Genomic DNA, 17,374 nt, shown 5'->3' with positions numbered 1-17,374 from the left:
GATTATAATGTTATAATTTAAACATTATTTCAGCACCTGAATGAAGGATTTGAAAGTTAAGAGACACATGATGTTAATACACTTCATAAAGTTGCTTTGTAGTTCAGTGTCTTATAAATCAGTTCCTCATCATGCCGTTAGGTGGCGCTGTGGTTATGAATCCTCTGCAAACAGTGAGTCAGACGAAGCTGTAACACATGTGAGTCAATTTGTCCGTGTTGATACTGTGGTCAGCCCCTCTTTCTTCCAGACAGTGTGTGTGTCTGCCAGCGTATGAATGTGTGACTTTGTTTTCCTGTCGCTGTGATTGGATCGTGCAACTTGCGCTTCAATGCATCACAAGGAGGAGTGATATTATTATCAGCCGACACATCGAGGCTGCGCACAGATCCTGAAAGATGTCTGGTACTGCTCCTCACACATCTACGACCCTGCAGACTGCAAAAATGAAAAAGGACGAATCCTTCCTCGGGAAATTAGGAGGCACACTGGTGCGGAAGAAAAAAGCCAAAGAAGGTAAGAAATGTCATTTACTTTTCACATTTTTTTTTATTAAACATTGTTCAAGGCCTCTTATTTGTTTCGCTTGTTGTGTTTCTGTCCATGGTGCTGCAATCTCATGATGCACTACTAAAATATTCTCCTCTGGGACATCCCTGGCCCTTTAATCATGAGGCTGCACACATGGTTTACAGCTTATATAAAGACTTTCATAGTGTTTCCCAGATGCACAGTTTTTTTCTGTCTATGGTTCTGTCTTTCTTTGGCCTATTATTCTTATCGTGCAATTTTGTTTTCTAATCCATCTTTCTGTATGCTTACTCATTAACATTTTGAGCTTTAGTGCAGTTTGGAAATAGTTTTGATTCTATTAAATGGGTAAGAAATGCTGATAAGTAAATAAGAGGCGAGACGAAGCGTCAGAGTGCCTCCACAGGCATTTAACATGAGGTAATAACCATAAATAGATCCTACAGTCAGTGACCGGTGACAGGAATGCAAGGTTATGAAGATAAAGGTGTAAGAGGATTTGCTTTTCATCGTCATTTGGACACAAAGAAACCCCTTCTTACTTATTGTCCCAGGTTTGCAGTTGTTGTCCAAACTATTTTCTGCCTTCCCTCAGGACAGTCAGTGTGTAGTCAAAGGGACAGCTGCTGGCTTTAAAAACCCAGTGTGTGTGTGTGTTCTCTCTGTGTGTGTTCACAGACATGTGTTTTGTGATCTCCATTAAAGGAGGTCTGCCAGCAGGAGGACAGAAACCCGGCAATTGTTTGAAGAGCCTCATTCAATTCCACATCTATAAATAAGAACTGGATTCCACCCTTTAAGTGATGTTACAACAGACTGAAATGTCTAAACTGATTCTCTACACTTTAAAATAAACACAAGATATGTGTTTTAGCTTACTTTAGGCTACATGAGACATGTTAAGAAAGAAAATTGCTGTACAAAATGGGAAAAGTCAGAAAAGTGCTTGCTTAAAGTAAAAGATTAAAATATTGTGAAGTATTGGTTTAGATATAGCAAAAGATCATGGATGAACAAATAGAAAGCTCCTATTGTAAAAAAATAAAAAGTTTGATGTTAAGCTAAAAGAATTGAATTTAAGTTGTTGACATTTGTTACTTTTTTTATTTTGAAATGAAATATATATTGCTTTATATACTCGTGTTTGATAATATTCAGATAAAACCAATTGAATCCCTGTTGTGGAGACAAGAGAACAAAAAGCGTGTATAGGAGCAGTGCCCCTGTGTGGTCAGAGTGGGTTAAAGCTGTGATGAGCAGTTTGCATGCATCTCTGAAGGAAACAGGTCTCAGTGATGTTTGAGTAATGAATCTCTTAAACAGAAGAAAATACAGAGGCGTGGATAATCTTTTTGCCCCACATGTCTCGCGCAGAACTTCTGTTCCTCTTATATTTGGGTGTGGTGCTCTTAAACGCTTTAAAGGGAACACCCACGGGGGATGAGTCACCGCTGGAAAAGTTGCATTACACTTACTGAAAAATCATTAAGGGCTGATTTAGTAACCTTCGAAACAACACTGAGAACACGTTGCAGTATTAACTAAAACCGTCATTATGTATCATAAACGTGATGGAAAGTGTGAATTAAACAAGTAATAAAGCTATTTCTTTTCCAGAGCTTCTTTTTCCTAGAACACATCTAGTTCATGTTTTGTTGTTTACTCTGATAAAGTAAAAGGAAGTCTGCATTTCTCTGACAAAGCACAACTGCTTCTGTCAGCAGCAGGACTGTTGTGATAGTGAGTTTAGTGAAGGAAAAAAAAACACGTTTTTCTTTAAAAGGACTGAAAGAAGCGTCACATCACATCCTCTGTATTATCTTAAAGTTGATTGTGTTAAGTGAACATTAGTTACTATGTACTTAAGTGTTGAGATGGATGCAGACAATAGTAAGTGAACTGTTTGTTGATCTTTAATTTTTTTTGTTCCCTCCACTTTTTTTTTTAATAATCTAATAGCAACAGAGAGAACATCATGTGTTCATTATTGTTTATTGTTAGGCAAACAGATCTCTTAAAAATTATGTTTTGCGCTACTGTGATATTTCTGGGGATTTCTCGATGCGAATACTTGCAAGATAACTAAACATCAAAAATGAAATAGAATTACTAATGCAATGTTGCAATGTACAAATGCACAGTTACTTCAAAAAACATACATTTGCTGTGAAAAGAAATGGAGCCCGTTTAAAGACTGATCCTGTTCATTTTGTTTGAGGAAAATGGGGATAGAATTTGTAAATAAGATATTCCTTTACTAACATTCATGCAGTTAAAAATATATATATAATTATTTTTTTACGGGAGGACGGCTCTTAAATTGAAGTTTTTTGACATTAAAATGTCCCATCCCCAAAAGTTTCTCATAGACTGAAACGTAGGTGTGCAAAGACCCTCACAGAAAGGGTTTGCTGATGCTCTAAGTTCAGACTGAAATACCACATTTTTCAAGTTTAAAACTTCCACCTCCTTATAAAACCTATCCAAGAGGTCTTTACTGTGTGAACAATCCTGCTGTTATTTGACCCTTGAGTTCTATAAGAAGAAGAAATAAATGAAAAAGAAAAGCATTACGAAAGGAAGAAGAGGATGTTTTTTCCAGGATAAGCAGACTATCAAAGAGTAAGGGTTCACTATAGAGACACGTAGCAGAATATTTAAAACATGTATGATGAGTCACAGAGCTAAAGCGCTCATGGTTAATATCTGTAACACACTCACTGCCATCTCCTGACCGCTGTTACTCACTGCTGCTGGTTGGTGTAAATAACCAGAGCTATATTTAAAGGTCCAGTCTGTCTTCTCCATACTGCTGTATTATTTATATCCCCTCTGGTGCCACGGTGAAACGCCTCCCTCCATCCGTTGGGAGCAGTGGGACCAAAAACATTAGCCTTACTTCAACCTGCACATGATTTTGTGTCTCATGAATTGCAGAATCCTCTGAACCCCTTTCTTGCTATGGTGTGCAATACCATTGAGGAGGGTTTTTTTTTTCATTTTATTATGCAAAGTAGAAAAATGCTCATGCCTGCAGACTTTGCTTCCTATTTAATTAGTGTAATTGTGTTAACAAGGACACAGCCAGTGCCTGATTGATTATCCGCTGCAGTAAAACATACTAAAGGCTCCATTCACATGCTCCTTGGCTAATTCACTGGAAGTCTGTTCTCTGATACTGCTTCGAAATGACTAGACAGTCACTTTTAACGAAACAAAGATAGACAGTGAACGAGGAGTTATTGATAAGTGATATAAATAACAAATCAAAGGATATCCAGTTAAACTTTACCTGTAGGTCAGTGAAGCCTGTCCTGTGTCCACTGGTCAACAGCCCAGAGATGACTGCTGTTGTCCATTTGCTTTGGTGCATCCAGTGTGGTGTCTCCTTCCTGTTGCACGCACACACACACACACGCACACGCACACACGTCGCTCAGGGTCTCTTGTAACTGGACCGTGGAGGTGGGGTGGAGGGTTGTGACAGAAATAAACACGTGATGACGCCCCCGTCCACTGCGCAGCCCCACAGACTGCGTTTCACACACACAAATACAGCTTCTATATTCTCATACTGGTCCTACCTTCTCTTGCTGCCACCGGAGGGGCAATACATAAGTTTATAGCGAGAAATGGCAGGGCTGCTGTGTGGGACCAAGAGGAAGAAACAAGGTAATTTGATTTAGTTTTAAGAGAAACATGGAAGTGGAAATGGGGAAGCTGGAGTTGTAACCTTGCAGGTTATTGCAGGTTAATATCAAGAAATGAATTGCGCTGGCTGTTTTAAGAGTTCATCAAAATGTAAGTGCTAATATTAAATATTTAATTTAGAATGATCAAATTGATCGTGCAAATGTTACAGTTTTATTTCCGGGCTAAGAGTGTGAAATCCGAGCAAATTGTTCTGCATAAATCTGCTCCATTAAGTTGACAATTTTGTGCATTTTACTTGATTTTGTGAAGTGTCACTGCAGCAGCTATGCAGTCAGTTTCACATGGAGGGAGGGGGCAGCACAATTATGATTAAACGCTGGAAGCTGGCTCAGTAATTACAAAGCAAAATGCTGATCTGTGCTGAGATTCAGAGCGTGGCGCTCTTATGAGAAGGCTGAATCAGATATGAAACCTGTTGGGACTCCTCTTCCCTGAGAACAGTGTATATCCTCTCTTTGTGCACTTTGAAGTTAAGATGTTTATCAAGTCTTTACTATAAATACACTGATTTACCATTAATTTAACTGAAACATTTAAACATTCTTTTTCTAAACAAAGCTGAATGTGCATCTTCACCCTGGATCTCCTGTCAAGTTTTTAAATTTTTTTTATAAATAGTCGAGTCAGTGAAATGATAGATATTTCAGACATGGATTTTGGTCCAGCCTGTTGCAGGTCTATCTAATTGACATACAGGATGATAAAAGCAGCACAGCCATTAGAGGGAGAAAGCTTTTACATCCCCAGAGTGTCTCTGAAATCCAAAGTGAAAACATCCCGACAAAAATAGATTTTACTCAAAGCATGACTCAGAGTGTGTGTCCGTGTCCTTTAGGTTATCATCTTTAATGGACTTTAATGTGTCACATTAGATTCTGATTCTAATGAGAGCAAATATAACAGTAAGTACCAGTTACTTTTTCACGATAAGATGTTGATAGACAGTTCTTCCTCTTAATGTTGTCTGTCGTAAAAAGGACCGGAGTCCCACATGACTTGAGAGATATGATAAGGTGTCCGTCGTCTGGCAGCAGAGCAACATCCACATCGAAACATAAATAAGCTGTTTTTAACTCCCAGCATGACAAACTCCCTAAAGTATTAGCACAGTATTTTACATCTTAAAGGTTATTTGATTACTCTTTATTATTAGGAAGAAATATTTGACCTAATTAATTCTGTAGGATCATATAACACCTGACTTTTTAAAATAAACAGTGTGACGACCCGACTCTTAAAGCCAAAAGCAAAGGAAACGTACAGTTTTAACTCAATGGTTTAAAAGTTTATTACAAGAATACAAAAAACAGTAATCATGTACGTACAAAGAGGGTGGCGTGTGTTTGTCAGTGAATCAGTGTTTCAGCTGTTTTATGAGCTTGTTGTTTCAGGGGAAACTAAACATCACATGATCAGACAAACATGGTGCTAAACGCTGAGGGGATGAGAGAGATTGAGAGGATGACTGCCTGATCTTGACCGCACACCGGCGTCTAGCCGGTGGGAGCGACGTCACAAAAGTTCTAAATAAATAGTTGATCGTTTTTGAGTTGTCCTTCTGTTACAGGATATGAAACAGAGGGACTGAAAGTGAAACATAAAGCACTTTAAGAAGGTGTTAAAAAAGCAAGTTCGTCTGTATAGAACTTTCTCCAAGTCATAAAACATGTTATAACCTTATTGTAGTTGTAGTTGTTTTAAATGTCTCTCCTGTAAAGCTCTTACTGACGCTGACTCAAGTGACATCACTTGAGTTAACTTATCGACTATGCGTAGCCTCCTCTGGGACAACAAAAGACTTTGATAAAAAAAATGTTCACGTGTTATTGTTCTTCACAGATTGTGATGAGTTCCTCTTCAGGGCTCTGATCATAGAGTCACCAGATTAAATGTCCCATCAAACCTCTTCAAATATCACTGAGTTCAGCTTCAGCCGTTACTGACACCAGACAGAGAAAAAACGTAGAGTGTTTACAGAGGGGAGGACTGACACCACTGTTGACCCTCAGTTGGAACAGGTTGGTGGTTGTTCTCTGTGACCACACTGACAAAAGTTTCATTTTGATCTTTCATCTTGCTAGTCATGGCCATTTTTAGATGTACTTGTCATCATTGAATAATTATAAGAAAACAAACGTGGGTTTCTGGTTCGCAGCACAAAAGTTTTCATCATCACCAGTGAAATGTTTCATAGAAACAATATAAATGTATTTTATATAACCAATATAAGACATATTTAATTTACATTTTATCAGAGTACCAGGACCAGCATACATCAATAACTTCCTGACTCCTGTAACAAATGAGAAACAAATTTTCAAAAATGATCCCATGTTAGAAAAAGGTATTTTTTTCTAAAATAATTATCCTACTATCTGGAGAAATCTTTTCATGTTTGTCTGAGATATAGAGATTTAAGTTACAAAAACAGTTTCAAGTATGGCCACTCCAGGCTTCCATACCTCAGTTAGTCTCAAGGCAAACCTATTGTTATATAATGAAAACAACTTAGCTAACCTGGCATATTTTCACCTTCTAGATCCAGTAGCATTAAAAGACATAGTTCAACACCTCAGGTCCACTACATGCAGTCTTGACATTCTGCCCACAAGCTTTTAAAAAAATGTTTTTACCTGTGTTGCACCAGATGTATTGCAGATAGTTAACAGCTCTCTTCAGACAGGCACTTTTCCTAAGTCGCTAAAGACAGCAGTGATCAAACCCCTCCTAAAAAGAGTAGTCTGGATGCTTTATCAATTAATAACTACAGACCCATATCTAACTTGCCTTTCTTAGGCAAGATAATCGAAAAAGCAAAGTGTGCAACTTAACACTTTTATGGTACAAAATAAATATCTGGATTCAGGTCAAAGCACAGCACTGAGACTGCTCTTATCAAAGTACTAAATGATATCTATGTGAACAGTGATGCATCTAAAGTCTCAGTTTTAGTGCTACTGGATCTTAGTGCTGCATTTGATACGGTGGACCGTAACATACTGCTGGACAGACTTGAAAACTGGCTTGGAGTTTCTGGAACTGCCTTAAATTGGTTTAAATCTTACTTGCAGGACAGGGTCTACACTGTGTCTGTTGGTAATTATGAATCTGAGCATGTGAAGATCACCTGTGGAGTTCCTCAAGGTTCCATCCTTGGGCCGCTTTTATTTAACATCTACATGCTCCCTCTCGTTCAGATCATGGAATATTACAACGTTTCCTATCATAATTATGCAGATGACACACAGCTCTATATATCAGTCTCAACGAATGACCATAGTGCCTTATACTCACTGAGCAAGTGCATCAACGAAATCACTGAGTGGATGTGTCAGAACTTTTTACAACTGAACCCAGAAAAGACTGAGGTGATTGTTTTTGGCCCTAAAGAGGAAAGGTCAGAGGTCAGCACTTGTCTTGAATCCATGTCCTTAAGAACAACAAATCAAGCCAGACATCTTGGTGTGATTATGGACTCAGACCTCAAATTCAACAACCACATTAAGATGGTAACAAAATCAGCTTATTACCATCTGAAAAATATTGCTAGAATCAAAGGTTTTCTGACCAAACAAGATTCAGAAAAACTTGTTCATGCTTTTATTTTCAGCAGGCTGGATTATTGTAACGGTGTGTTTACAGGCCTTAGTAAAAAATCTGTCCGACAGCTGCAGCTGATCCAGAACGCAGCAGCCAGAGTCCTCACCAACACAAAGAGGGTGGAGCACATTACACCTGTGCTTCAATCACTGCACTGGATGCCTGTGTGTCAGAGGATCGACTTTAAAATCTTACTACTGGTCTATAGAGCATTAAATGGTCTTGGCCCTAAGTACATGTCAGATCTACTTGTAGAATATAAAACATCCAGACCGCTCAGGTCCTCAGGAAGAGGTTTACTCAGTGTTCCCAGAGTCAGAACCAAACAAGGTGAAGCAGCGTTTAGTCACTACGCTCCTCAACTGTGGAACAAACTCCCTGAACAACTGAGGACTGCTGCCACACTCAACTCCTTTAAATCAGGCCTTAAAACTTTGTTATTCGCTCAGGCTTTCAATTAGAAATATACTGTCTGCCTTACTGCAACACATTCTTCCTTTTTTAATAGTTTTAACAGTTGTTCCTTTATCGAGTATTTTCACTTTCATCCCCGTCTTTTAATGATGTATTTTGCATTCTTTCCTTAAGCTCTGTTTTTATGTTTTTATGTCTGTAAAGCACTGTGAACAGTGCTATATAAATAAACTTGTTTTGCCTGCCTTGCCTATAACCCGCTAATCACTGAAAAGGAGGACTTGTGTTATTGGATTGTTTTATGGTGTTCAAATGAGTGTTTTGTTGTGTTTGATTGTTTGACTAGTGAGTGATCTCCAAGAAGAGGGGAAGAATGCCATCAATGCTCCCATGCTTCCCCCCGGGACGGACATCCATCCAGAGGACACACTGATGGGTACAGACTGTATACACACACTTATAAACACACAAAAGTTCATGTCAATACAGAGGCTGTCAAACGATTACATTTTAAACTGAGATTTATTGCTCAAAATCAATAATTGATTTTGATTAATATGCATATATGTGTATTTTTAAGATTTATTGTGGGGATTTTTGAATTTATTTTATAGAGCTGTAGATGGCATAGGAAACATGGCGATAGAGTGTGGAATAATATGCCATAAAGGTGCCACAGGACAGACTGATTAAGCATCCGTTTAATATCATTCTTTGCTCTGAGCTGAGTGCTCTTTACTTGCTGTGTGAATTTAACACTGCTTTTATTCTGAAATGAAGTAAAAACCTCCTGGTAGATGGAAATATTTGATATAAGGTTGGACATTCCTTTTGACTCGTCAAGTGAAATGAGACATTTAAAAGACGCAGCAGAGTTGTTCTTTTTTTATGTCACTGTGACTGAGACTCTGTACGTTTAAAAAGTCTCAACCATTAAAAAAAATAAGCAAAATGTTTGTGCTCATTTGTCCCCAAATGAAGCTGTTGTTCACACTGCAGTTACATTTCCAGTATTTTCATTTTAAATGCTCATGTCACCACGTGTCACCTTTCGGACAGGGTGACATGTGGTGTCACACGGAGGCTTTGATGTTAAGGAGCAGGAAATGAAAGTGGGTGGAGGGGAGACGCCTTTGTCTTTCAGTCATACACGTGGGGGGAAAGAAACATTGTGTGAAACATTGTATGAGTGTGTTGGTTTTTAGTGGCTGATGCGTATTAATCTGAGACAAAATGTGACTGTATTCAAAGGCAACTTGAGTGTCTATAAACATGCCTACATACATTAATCTCCCTTATGTCTTCTCTAATTAGAGGAAAATGCTGAGAGGATCATGTTAGACCCAACGTCACGGGAAAACCTTAAATTTAAAGATCTTCTGAAGGTAATGAGGTTTCACATTTTGTGCACAAACATTAAATCTCTTCATTACATTGAGAGCATTAAGAAAAGAATACAGCACATAGATATTTTATTGCTTTCTAAATTGTTTTGTCCAGGTCCTGATCGACTGGATCAACAGTGAGTTGGAGGAGGACAGGATCATAGTCAAAGACCTGGAGGAGGACTGTTATGATGGACAGGTGCTCCAGAAGTTATTTGGTAAGAAGTCTAAACAGCTTCTCACCTTCCACGAGCATGAGCTGAAAAAAGTGCTTGCATCTCTGCATTTCTCAGCACTGAGGAAGGAAGTGTCCGTCATGCACTTTTATCAAACATCATTAAACATATTGAAACAACAGACACAGGCTGCATTGTTAAATTGGAAGCTGCTGTGTCTTGAGACTTTAAGAGAGCTCCCCCTTGTGTCTGTTTTTTGTTACGACAGGCTAAAAACATTACATTAACCTACGTGTGCAAACATTCAATGATTTTATTATTCCACGCTCACACAAACCCCACTGAAAAATACAAATAAAGCCCATTTAAAGTTTATGTTGGCACATATGTCTTGTTTATTTGGACAGGACTTTAAAAACTCTCTCTTCAGCTCTTATCACTTTTTTCTGTGCAACCGCTTTCTTCTTCGCCGTCCTTTTTTTTTGTCTTCTGTATAACAGGATTGTAGCCTGACAAAGTAGAACTTGCATCTTCATTTTCCAAAAGCCAGCTCATGCAACACATGTTACAGAAGTGTCATGAAAACGAGCTCACATGCTGCGATTTATGTATTACTGCTTGAGCCTCTTGAAAGAGAATGCACACTTGTTTGTGTCTCTTTTCCTTTTATTTCCTTTTAAGAGATGTTTCTATGGTTTTTGTTTTGAAATTTCAACCCCCCATACGAAAGAAAAGCCTCCTGAATCCTCAATGAGAGCAGAGCAGAGACGATTTTTCTTTCCAAGTTATCTTTGTTCTCACACGAGCACATTTGTCCTTGTGTCCAGCAGGCACAACCCAAACTGATACAGGCATGAAACAACTTCTTCTTTTTCTTTTCTTTACAACAGTCTTTCTCTGTTTGACATAATTTAATTTTTTTTTATTTTTAGTCTTTTTCCCCCTCTGAGCCTATTGTTTTCTGCAGTTCACACTTTCAATACAACACAAAACAGCTGCATGGTGCTGAAAACAATTATTCATCCTTCTTTTCTGTGTATGGAAGGTCTAATCTTTTGTATTTGTCTTGTATTTGTCTCTCCTGTGGTGAACAGAAAAGTTGTCCGGCAGGAAGCTGAATGTGGCTGAGGTGACACAGTCAGAGATCGGACAGAAACAGAAGCTGCAGACGGTTCTGGAGGCGGTCAATGAACTTCTGAGGCCTCACGGCTGGACCATTGAGTGGAGTGTTGACTGTGAGTTTTTTTACCCGAGCTTCAGTAAACTGCCACCCTGAGTAAAAAGTCTACAGATGAAACACTTTGATTCTATTAAGCTAGGGAATTTACCAGCTATCGTTAAAATGAAAAACAACGGCAGGTTTAATCATGTTGTGTGCTGCTGAAACTCCAACTGGATATAACAGCACTTTCTGTAGCCACATGTCGCAGAATGTCTCAGTCGAACAGATGGTGATCAGCACATGAATTTGTTGATAGTTTCAAAAAGACAATCTCACATTCTTCTTAAAGTTACAGTGGGGGGCTTCAGAGGCTCATTGGCACCAGCTGCTATGCCAGAAATCCTTTCTCAGTCCAACATTCAGTCATCCTAACAACAGATTTAGAGCTCGTGCTGTGGAGGGTTTTAAGTCTCCTGACAAACCGTTACATCCCGCTCACCTGTCAATCAGATCAGCTACACGGCTAACTTTGCATAACACATATTGTTAATGTACTTAAAATAAACTGCCCGTACAGTGTGTGCCCACGAGGACAATAACTCATTAGACCTATTTCATTTTTTGGACCAGGCTGTGAATGTGTGAATTGTTTCTGTAAAAATTGGCATTTTTGAGTGTGGCTTCCGGGCTTTTGGAGCTTTGACGAGCTGCAGGATTTTACACATCAGCATTGGCTTCATCTTTCAACTTCGGAGGTCACTGCTTGGTGTGAATTCATAAAGTCCAACTCTTTTAAGAAAAGGTTTTCTCATGACTGATTAAAAATTAAGTGTGTTTAAGTGTGTGTGTGTGTTTGCTGAAATTTCCTGCAGTTTTTAGTCTCATAAATCCAATTTGGATTGAGCTCTCGTTTTTATAGACTGTATAATCGTCCTCGTGACAAACAAACTCAACATCATGTCTTAGGTTAATGAACTGCTCCTTTAATCACATAATTAACTTTCTTAATTTGCACTACAAATAAAGAGTGTTTAATCCTGTATGGACTTTTAAAGACTTTCAAACACGCATTTCCCAGTGGAGCTAACCTCAGAGTTAATTTAATTCATGCTCCGTTAACTGCTCCTTTTTAATTTGTCTTTTGTCTCTGAAAAAAAAAATGCACCAACTGTTTCCTTTTATCTTTAGGAAAGTGCTCCAATAATTATTTTAGCTTGCAGCTGAAAGTCTGTCTTTGATTTCTTGTTACAGCCATCCATTCAAAGAACCTGGTGGCTATCGTCTACCTGCTGGTGGCTCTTGCAATGCACTTCCAGGCCCCCATCAGACTGCCGGAGCATGTTTCTGTGCAGGTGGTGGTAGTGAAGGTAGGTCAAGTATCTCACATTATTGAGAGTTCTTTTAGAAAGTCAGACAAAACCAACATCGACTTGCATGCAAATAACAACATAAAAAATGAAAGTGAAAGGCAGTAAAGTGACATTATTAAATGTGTTTTGCATACCTGTTACTTTCATAATGTACATTAACATTAGTAGTTGTTCCTTTTATTGAAGTATTCTTTATTTGATGCGAGCAGAAGCGAGAGGGCATCCTGCAGACTGCTTTAGTGACCAAGGAGCTGACCAGCACCACAGAGTAAGAGCTGATCCAGTTTCCTAAACATTCACACCTTCCCTCATCTATTTTCTTTGTTGTACTGTTGATTTGAACTGATATTATAAACCGTACATACAGAATGAAAAGACCTGAAACGTTGGCTTGTTTTGTTTTTCAGAATGATGATGGGAAGATTTGGTGAGTTTATACCTCACGTCATGTTTCAGTGTTGTGGAAATGTCTCTATTTATCTGCTCAACCTTTTTTTTTTTAGGTTTAAATGTAACAATTGTTCCCATTTGCATATCTTGAACTTGAATTTCCCTCGGGATCAATAAAGTATCTATCTATCTATCTATCTATCTATCTATCTATCTATCTGTCTGTCTGTCTGTCTGTCTGTCTGTCTGTCTGTCTGTCTGTCTGTCTGTCTGTCTGTCTGTCTGTCTGTCTGTCTGTCTGTCTGTCTGTCTGTCTGTCTGTCTGTCTGTCTGTCTGTCTATCTATCTAGCTATCTATCTATCTATCTAGCTATCTATCTATCTATCTAGCTATCTATCTGTTTGATAAATGTTGTACATTTACAAATAGTGTAAAGATTGTCAATGAGTGGAAACAGCAAGCCTGGCTTTGTCCACAGATAACAGAATCCATCTCTCTGCTCTCCTGAAGTATTAAGAAGTTACAGTATGTCTGATTTGTCCAGATTTTGTTAATGCTAAGCTGACCTGCAGCTAGCGACAGTATTTGCTTATTATTTAGTATTAAACAAATGGTTACCATATGTTTTCCTTTTTGGCCACATTAGTGCTTTAAGTTTATTGAAAGAGGTTTCGCTTTTATAACTGGATACTCACATTTCAAAGGCTCACAGTATGAGTACATTTTAAAAGGGAGAGTATTTTCTATTTGCGCCATATGGTCCAATTTATTAAATAAAGAAAATTAAAAGAGCTGGAATATTCCTTAAAGCGCTATTAACCGTTTTCTTTTTATAACAGAGAGAGACGCATTCGACACTTTGTTGGATCATGCGCCTGACAAGCTCAACGTGGTGAAAACGGTATGCAAGACCCTTCTTTCCCGAATAATGGACAGAGAAATGATAAGTGTTTTACGTGTATAATTGATTAAAAGTGTGTTGATCCTTACACCAGTCTCTCATCACCTTCGTAAACAAACACCTGAACAAGCTGAACCTGGAGGTTACTGAGCTGGAATCTCAGGTAAGAGCTGTGATGGTTTATCCACAAGCAATCAATTATTCAAATAATCATTAGTCTAGTTTTTATGTGCAATGTAACAGATTCATCATCTCATCGTCAACATATTTGAATGCAAACATTTAATTTCCAAATTCTCCTTATCCAATTTAAACTTTTATGCAGTTTTAATATTTGATGTAACATAAATATTCATGAAGTCTCTGTGTGTGTGTGTGTGTGTGTGTGTGTGTGTGTGTGTGTGTGTGTGTGTGTGTGTGTGTGTGTGCGTGTGTGTCCAGTTTGCTGATGGAGTGTACCTCGTTTTGCTGATGGGGCTGCTAGAAGACTACTTTGTCCCTCTCTACAACTTCTTCCTCACCCCAGAGAGCTTCGAACAGAAGGTAATTTTTTTTTTACTCGTGAAGTGAATTTTATTGCTCAAATAAGCAGATTTTGGCAACTTCAATGCGTGTCCTTTTTCTTAGGTCCACAATGTGGCGTTTGCCTTTGAGCTGATGCAGGATGGAGGCCTGAAGAAACCCAAAGCCAGACCAGAAGGTATTTTATAGATATACAGTAGAGATTGTATATTAGTCATTCGAAAAGATGCAATTATTTTTTAACTTTTGTTGAGTTTGTAAAGCTGTTGGTGTCCTTCTTTAGCAGACATATTAGCTGTTTGCCAGTAGATGGCAACCTTGTTTCACTTTCTCACAGGATGGGGAGGTTCGTGCCCTGAAGCTTCAATCATCTGTCCAGTTTGAATAAAGAAGCCTGTTCTTATCAAAGATAATATCAGAACTTATACTTGATAATCAAAATGTGCTTTTCTAGTTTCACATTGTTTTACTCTTATTATAGATTTTTTTTTGTAAAATGTGCTTTTTATTAACAACATTTACACACCCCCTGTGGAGAAAATGGTTTCAGAAAAAAAGATCAAGATGTGATTGTAAACAGATGAATGGCTGCAGGTGGTGTAAAGTTTTTTTGTTTTTTACATTTACCCAGGTAGCCTTCTACATAAGTACAGCTTTGAGTTACTTCAGTAATTCTGTTTTGGTATCCAAGATTTGATAAAGCTGTTATTCCACGTTGTGTCTGAAGGATTTAGTCATTTTTTCAGAGAACAGATTTCAGTCCCTTACATCCAAATTTGTTGATAATTAATTAGTATATTTCTGTTCCAGCCAAACATAAGGCACTTCAATTAGCATTTCTGTTTAACATTAGTTTTTGTCCAAACTGCTTATTGAGTGTTCCCACTTTTCTCCATATTCATTGTATTATCCATTGCCCAGCATTCTGCTGCCCAGTCTTGTGTGTGCAAGCTACTATAATGCCAAAGCATGCAATAGACTCGCTGCTTGGTGTGTGGTTATTCAATATTTGAATTTTGAACCAGTTTGAGCTACTGTAGACTTTCCAAATGTGTAAATATTGTTTCTCTCCACACTTATGCAAATGACTTTCCCTTCTGCAAACAATTTCTGGACTAAGCTAAAGAGGAAACATATCCTGAGCAAAAAAAGCAATCACTTCTCAGATATCTGCAGTAATTGGATATAATAGCTACTATCTTCAAAGCTCCAAGACTGTGCTGCTTCTACAATATATCCTGTCTCCTGATTAGCATATGACTCGCAAAGGTTTGTGCACAACTGCAGGTTCATTATAAATGAAAGTGCAGAACTTGGAGCTGTTAATGTTATCAACAGTGTCACCCATGCTAACAGGCAAATGCAGGTGATAAAAGCCTCAGAATAACATTAGAACAAGAAAAGTAGAACACCATGTTCAAGACGAAGAGAACAATTTAACATGTGCCCTAAGAAGAACATTGCATGAAAAACATTTGCAAATAATTTTGTTATTTTAAGCTACATCGCCTTCATAAATTTAAGAATGACCTTTGAAAGTAGTCCAACATCAATCAAAAAAAGCTCATTTGCACTTTAAAAATATTATTTTTGTTGCACAATCCATTTATCTTGTGTTTCAGCCAGTGGCGATTCTTGAGCTTGTAGGGACCAGAGGCAAACCTTTATTGGGGGCCCCTCCAACCACCATTATGTCTGCCAGTGTCTTGACATGATTCTTCTGTTTTTTTTCACTCCTGGACAGATAATTTAATTTTCCTTCAGTGAATTTCATTAATGAACTTTGGTTTTCACATGAATAATGCATGAGATGCTAAGCTTGAAAAAGAGACTGATTGCTGTAGATGTGGTCCCCTTAGGGAGGTTTCCTCCTATCATTGTGAAATTTGCACATTGTGAGCTGCAGTTAAGTTTTGTCAGCCCTTAGGGGCCTATTACTGGCATTGTCCCAAGCAGTTGCTTGGCTTGCCTGTTGTCACGCAGCGCCTCTGGCTATAACATTACAAAGGTTACATCTTTCAGCCAAATACAGTATCTTAATTCTTTTTCTGAAGCTTCCTTAAACAGTTATAGCACATCGTTATAATCTGTACTGTCTTATTTTTTTGTTTTCCAGATGTAGTCAACCTGAACCTCAAATCCACCCTCAGAGTCCTCTACAACCTGTTCACCAACTACAAAAACTCTGAGTGAATGTATCCAGTCCCCCCCACCCGGTGTTACTCTGAACACTGCCCTAGTGCCTGTGTGGATATTTTACAAGTCTGGAGACTGGAGGAGACCAACTAGGACTGAAATTCATCATTTTGTCGGACTTAAAAAGGCCCATGGGGAGTAGCCAGGAAAAGGCTCAGAATGTTAGTATTTAATCTATCCCTAATGTCAGAATTTATTTGTTCCTTCCCTGCATGTTAACTGTAGCCCAGAAAACCCAACAACCTTTAGCCTGCATTTGAATATTTTGCTGTCGGTGCAGGAAAAATGTACGAGGGCAGAATGTTGACACTGGAAACTTTACTGCGTGTTTAGCTGAACTCTTCATTGGGGAATATTAACTACATTTGAAAATGCTGTTATATTTTATATGTAATCTAAAAGTGCTTTTTGTAAATATTTAAAGAACAGAAATGGAAATAAAATAATAGAAATAAACGTGATCACTTTCATCAAAAGAGTTTCATTGAAATATAAAAGCTCTCTGCTCTTTGTATGCTAACATTAAACATTTAGCTCTTTCAGTTGACGACTGTAATCTATAACAATTGGACAGAATACTAAGAAATTGTATATTCATTAATATGTGAAACATTTGCTTTAAATATTAAAGGAATTAATTCTCGAACATCACCTACAAACATGACACTTTACCGACATAGTTCATAGAAGAAACCTGTTTATATCTACTTCGCTGCCAATAGAAGATTACAATTCACTGTAATATGTATTATTTAAATGAAGCTTAATATACTGAATGAATATCTCAAGAGTAAAAATAATTTGGTGGACTCTGCTGGGTTGATAATCTCCACGTGACTGGATTTTGCTTCTGCTATATTTAGGTACAGGTATGTTAAATTGTATTAAAGATCAAAATAGTTTTTTAACATATGCAGACAACAGCTCAGGAAAGCTGAGCCTGGTAAATAACTTACCGTAGGTTGATCATGGCTAAGGCTAGCTAATAGCTAGCTTTTACATGACAACTTTC

At 38.0% G+C, this 17,374-nt stretch overlaps 1 protein-coding gene across 2 annotated transcripts; it reads left to right on the top strand.

Annotated features, from left to right (window-relative positions):
• Positions 1-172: 172 nt before the first annotated feature.
• On the top strand, positions 173-16,823 carry parvb (parvin, beta). Of its 2 annotated transcripts, none has more exons than XM_079345222.1 (13): positions 173-516; positions 8,606-8,695; positions 9,574-9,644; positions 9,760-9,862; positions 10,915-11,055; positions 12,234-12,349; positions 12,562-12,620; positions 12,760-12,779; positions 13,583-13,644; positions 13,739-13,807; positions 14,086-14,187; positions 14,272-14,344; positions 16,283-16,823. In XM_079345222.1, the coding sequence occupies exons 1-13, from the start codon at positions 399-401 to the stop codon at positions 16,357-16,359; spliced, it is 1,101 nt and encodes a 366-aa protein (XP_079201348.1). In that variant the 5' UTR covers positions 173-398; the 3' UTR covers positions 16,360-16,823. The 2 variants fall into 2 exon arrangements, with proteins under 2 accessions (XP_079201348.1, XP_079201349.1); XM_079345223.1 differs by lacking the exon at positions 173-516 and adding an exon at positions 4,008-4,203.
• The last annotated feature ends 551 nt before the right edge of the window (positions 16,824-17,374 follow it).

Source organism: Symphodus melops (assembly GCF_947650265.1).
Source record: "Symphodus melops genome assembly, chromosome: 6".
Classification (NCBI taxonomy): domain Eukaryota; kingdom Metazoa; phylum Chordata; class Actinopteri; order Labriformes; family Labridae; genus Symphodus; species Symphodus melops.
Note: the sequence above shows the minus strand (reverse complement) of the source record. Positions and strands in the feature narration are given on the sequence as shown.

What these genes read in the sequence shown, in the direction of transcription:
- parvb (XM_079345222.1), top strand. Translation starts at nt 399, where the DNA reads ATGTCTGGTACTGCTCCTCACACATCTACGACCCTGCAGACTGCAAAA. An exon ending in TCCAGAGGACACACTGATGG is followed by an intron (nt 8,696 to 9,573) that starts GTACAGACTGTA and finishes TTCTCTAATTAG; the next exon opens with AGGAAAATGCTGAGAGGATC. An exon ending in TGCAGGTGGTGGTAGTGAAG is followed by an intron (nt 12,350 to 12,561) that starts GTAGGTCAAGTA and finishes TGATGCGAGCAG; the next exon opens with AAGCGAGAGGGCATCCTGCA.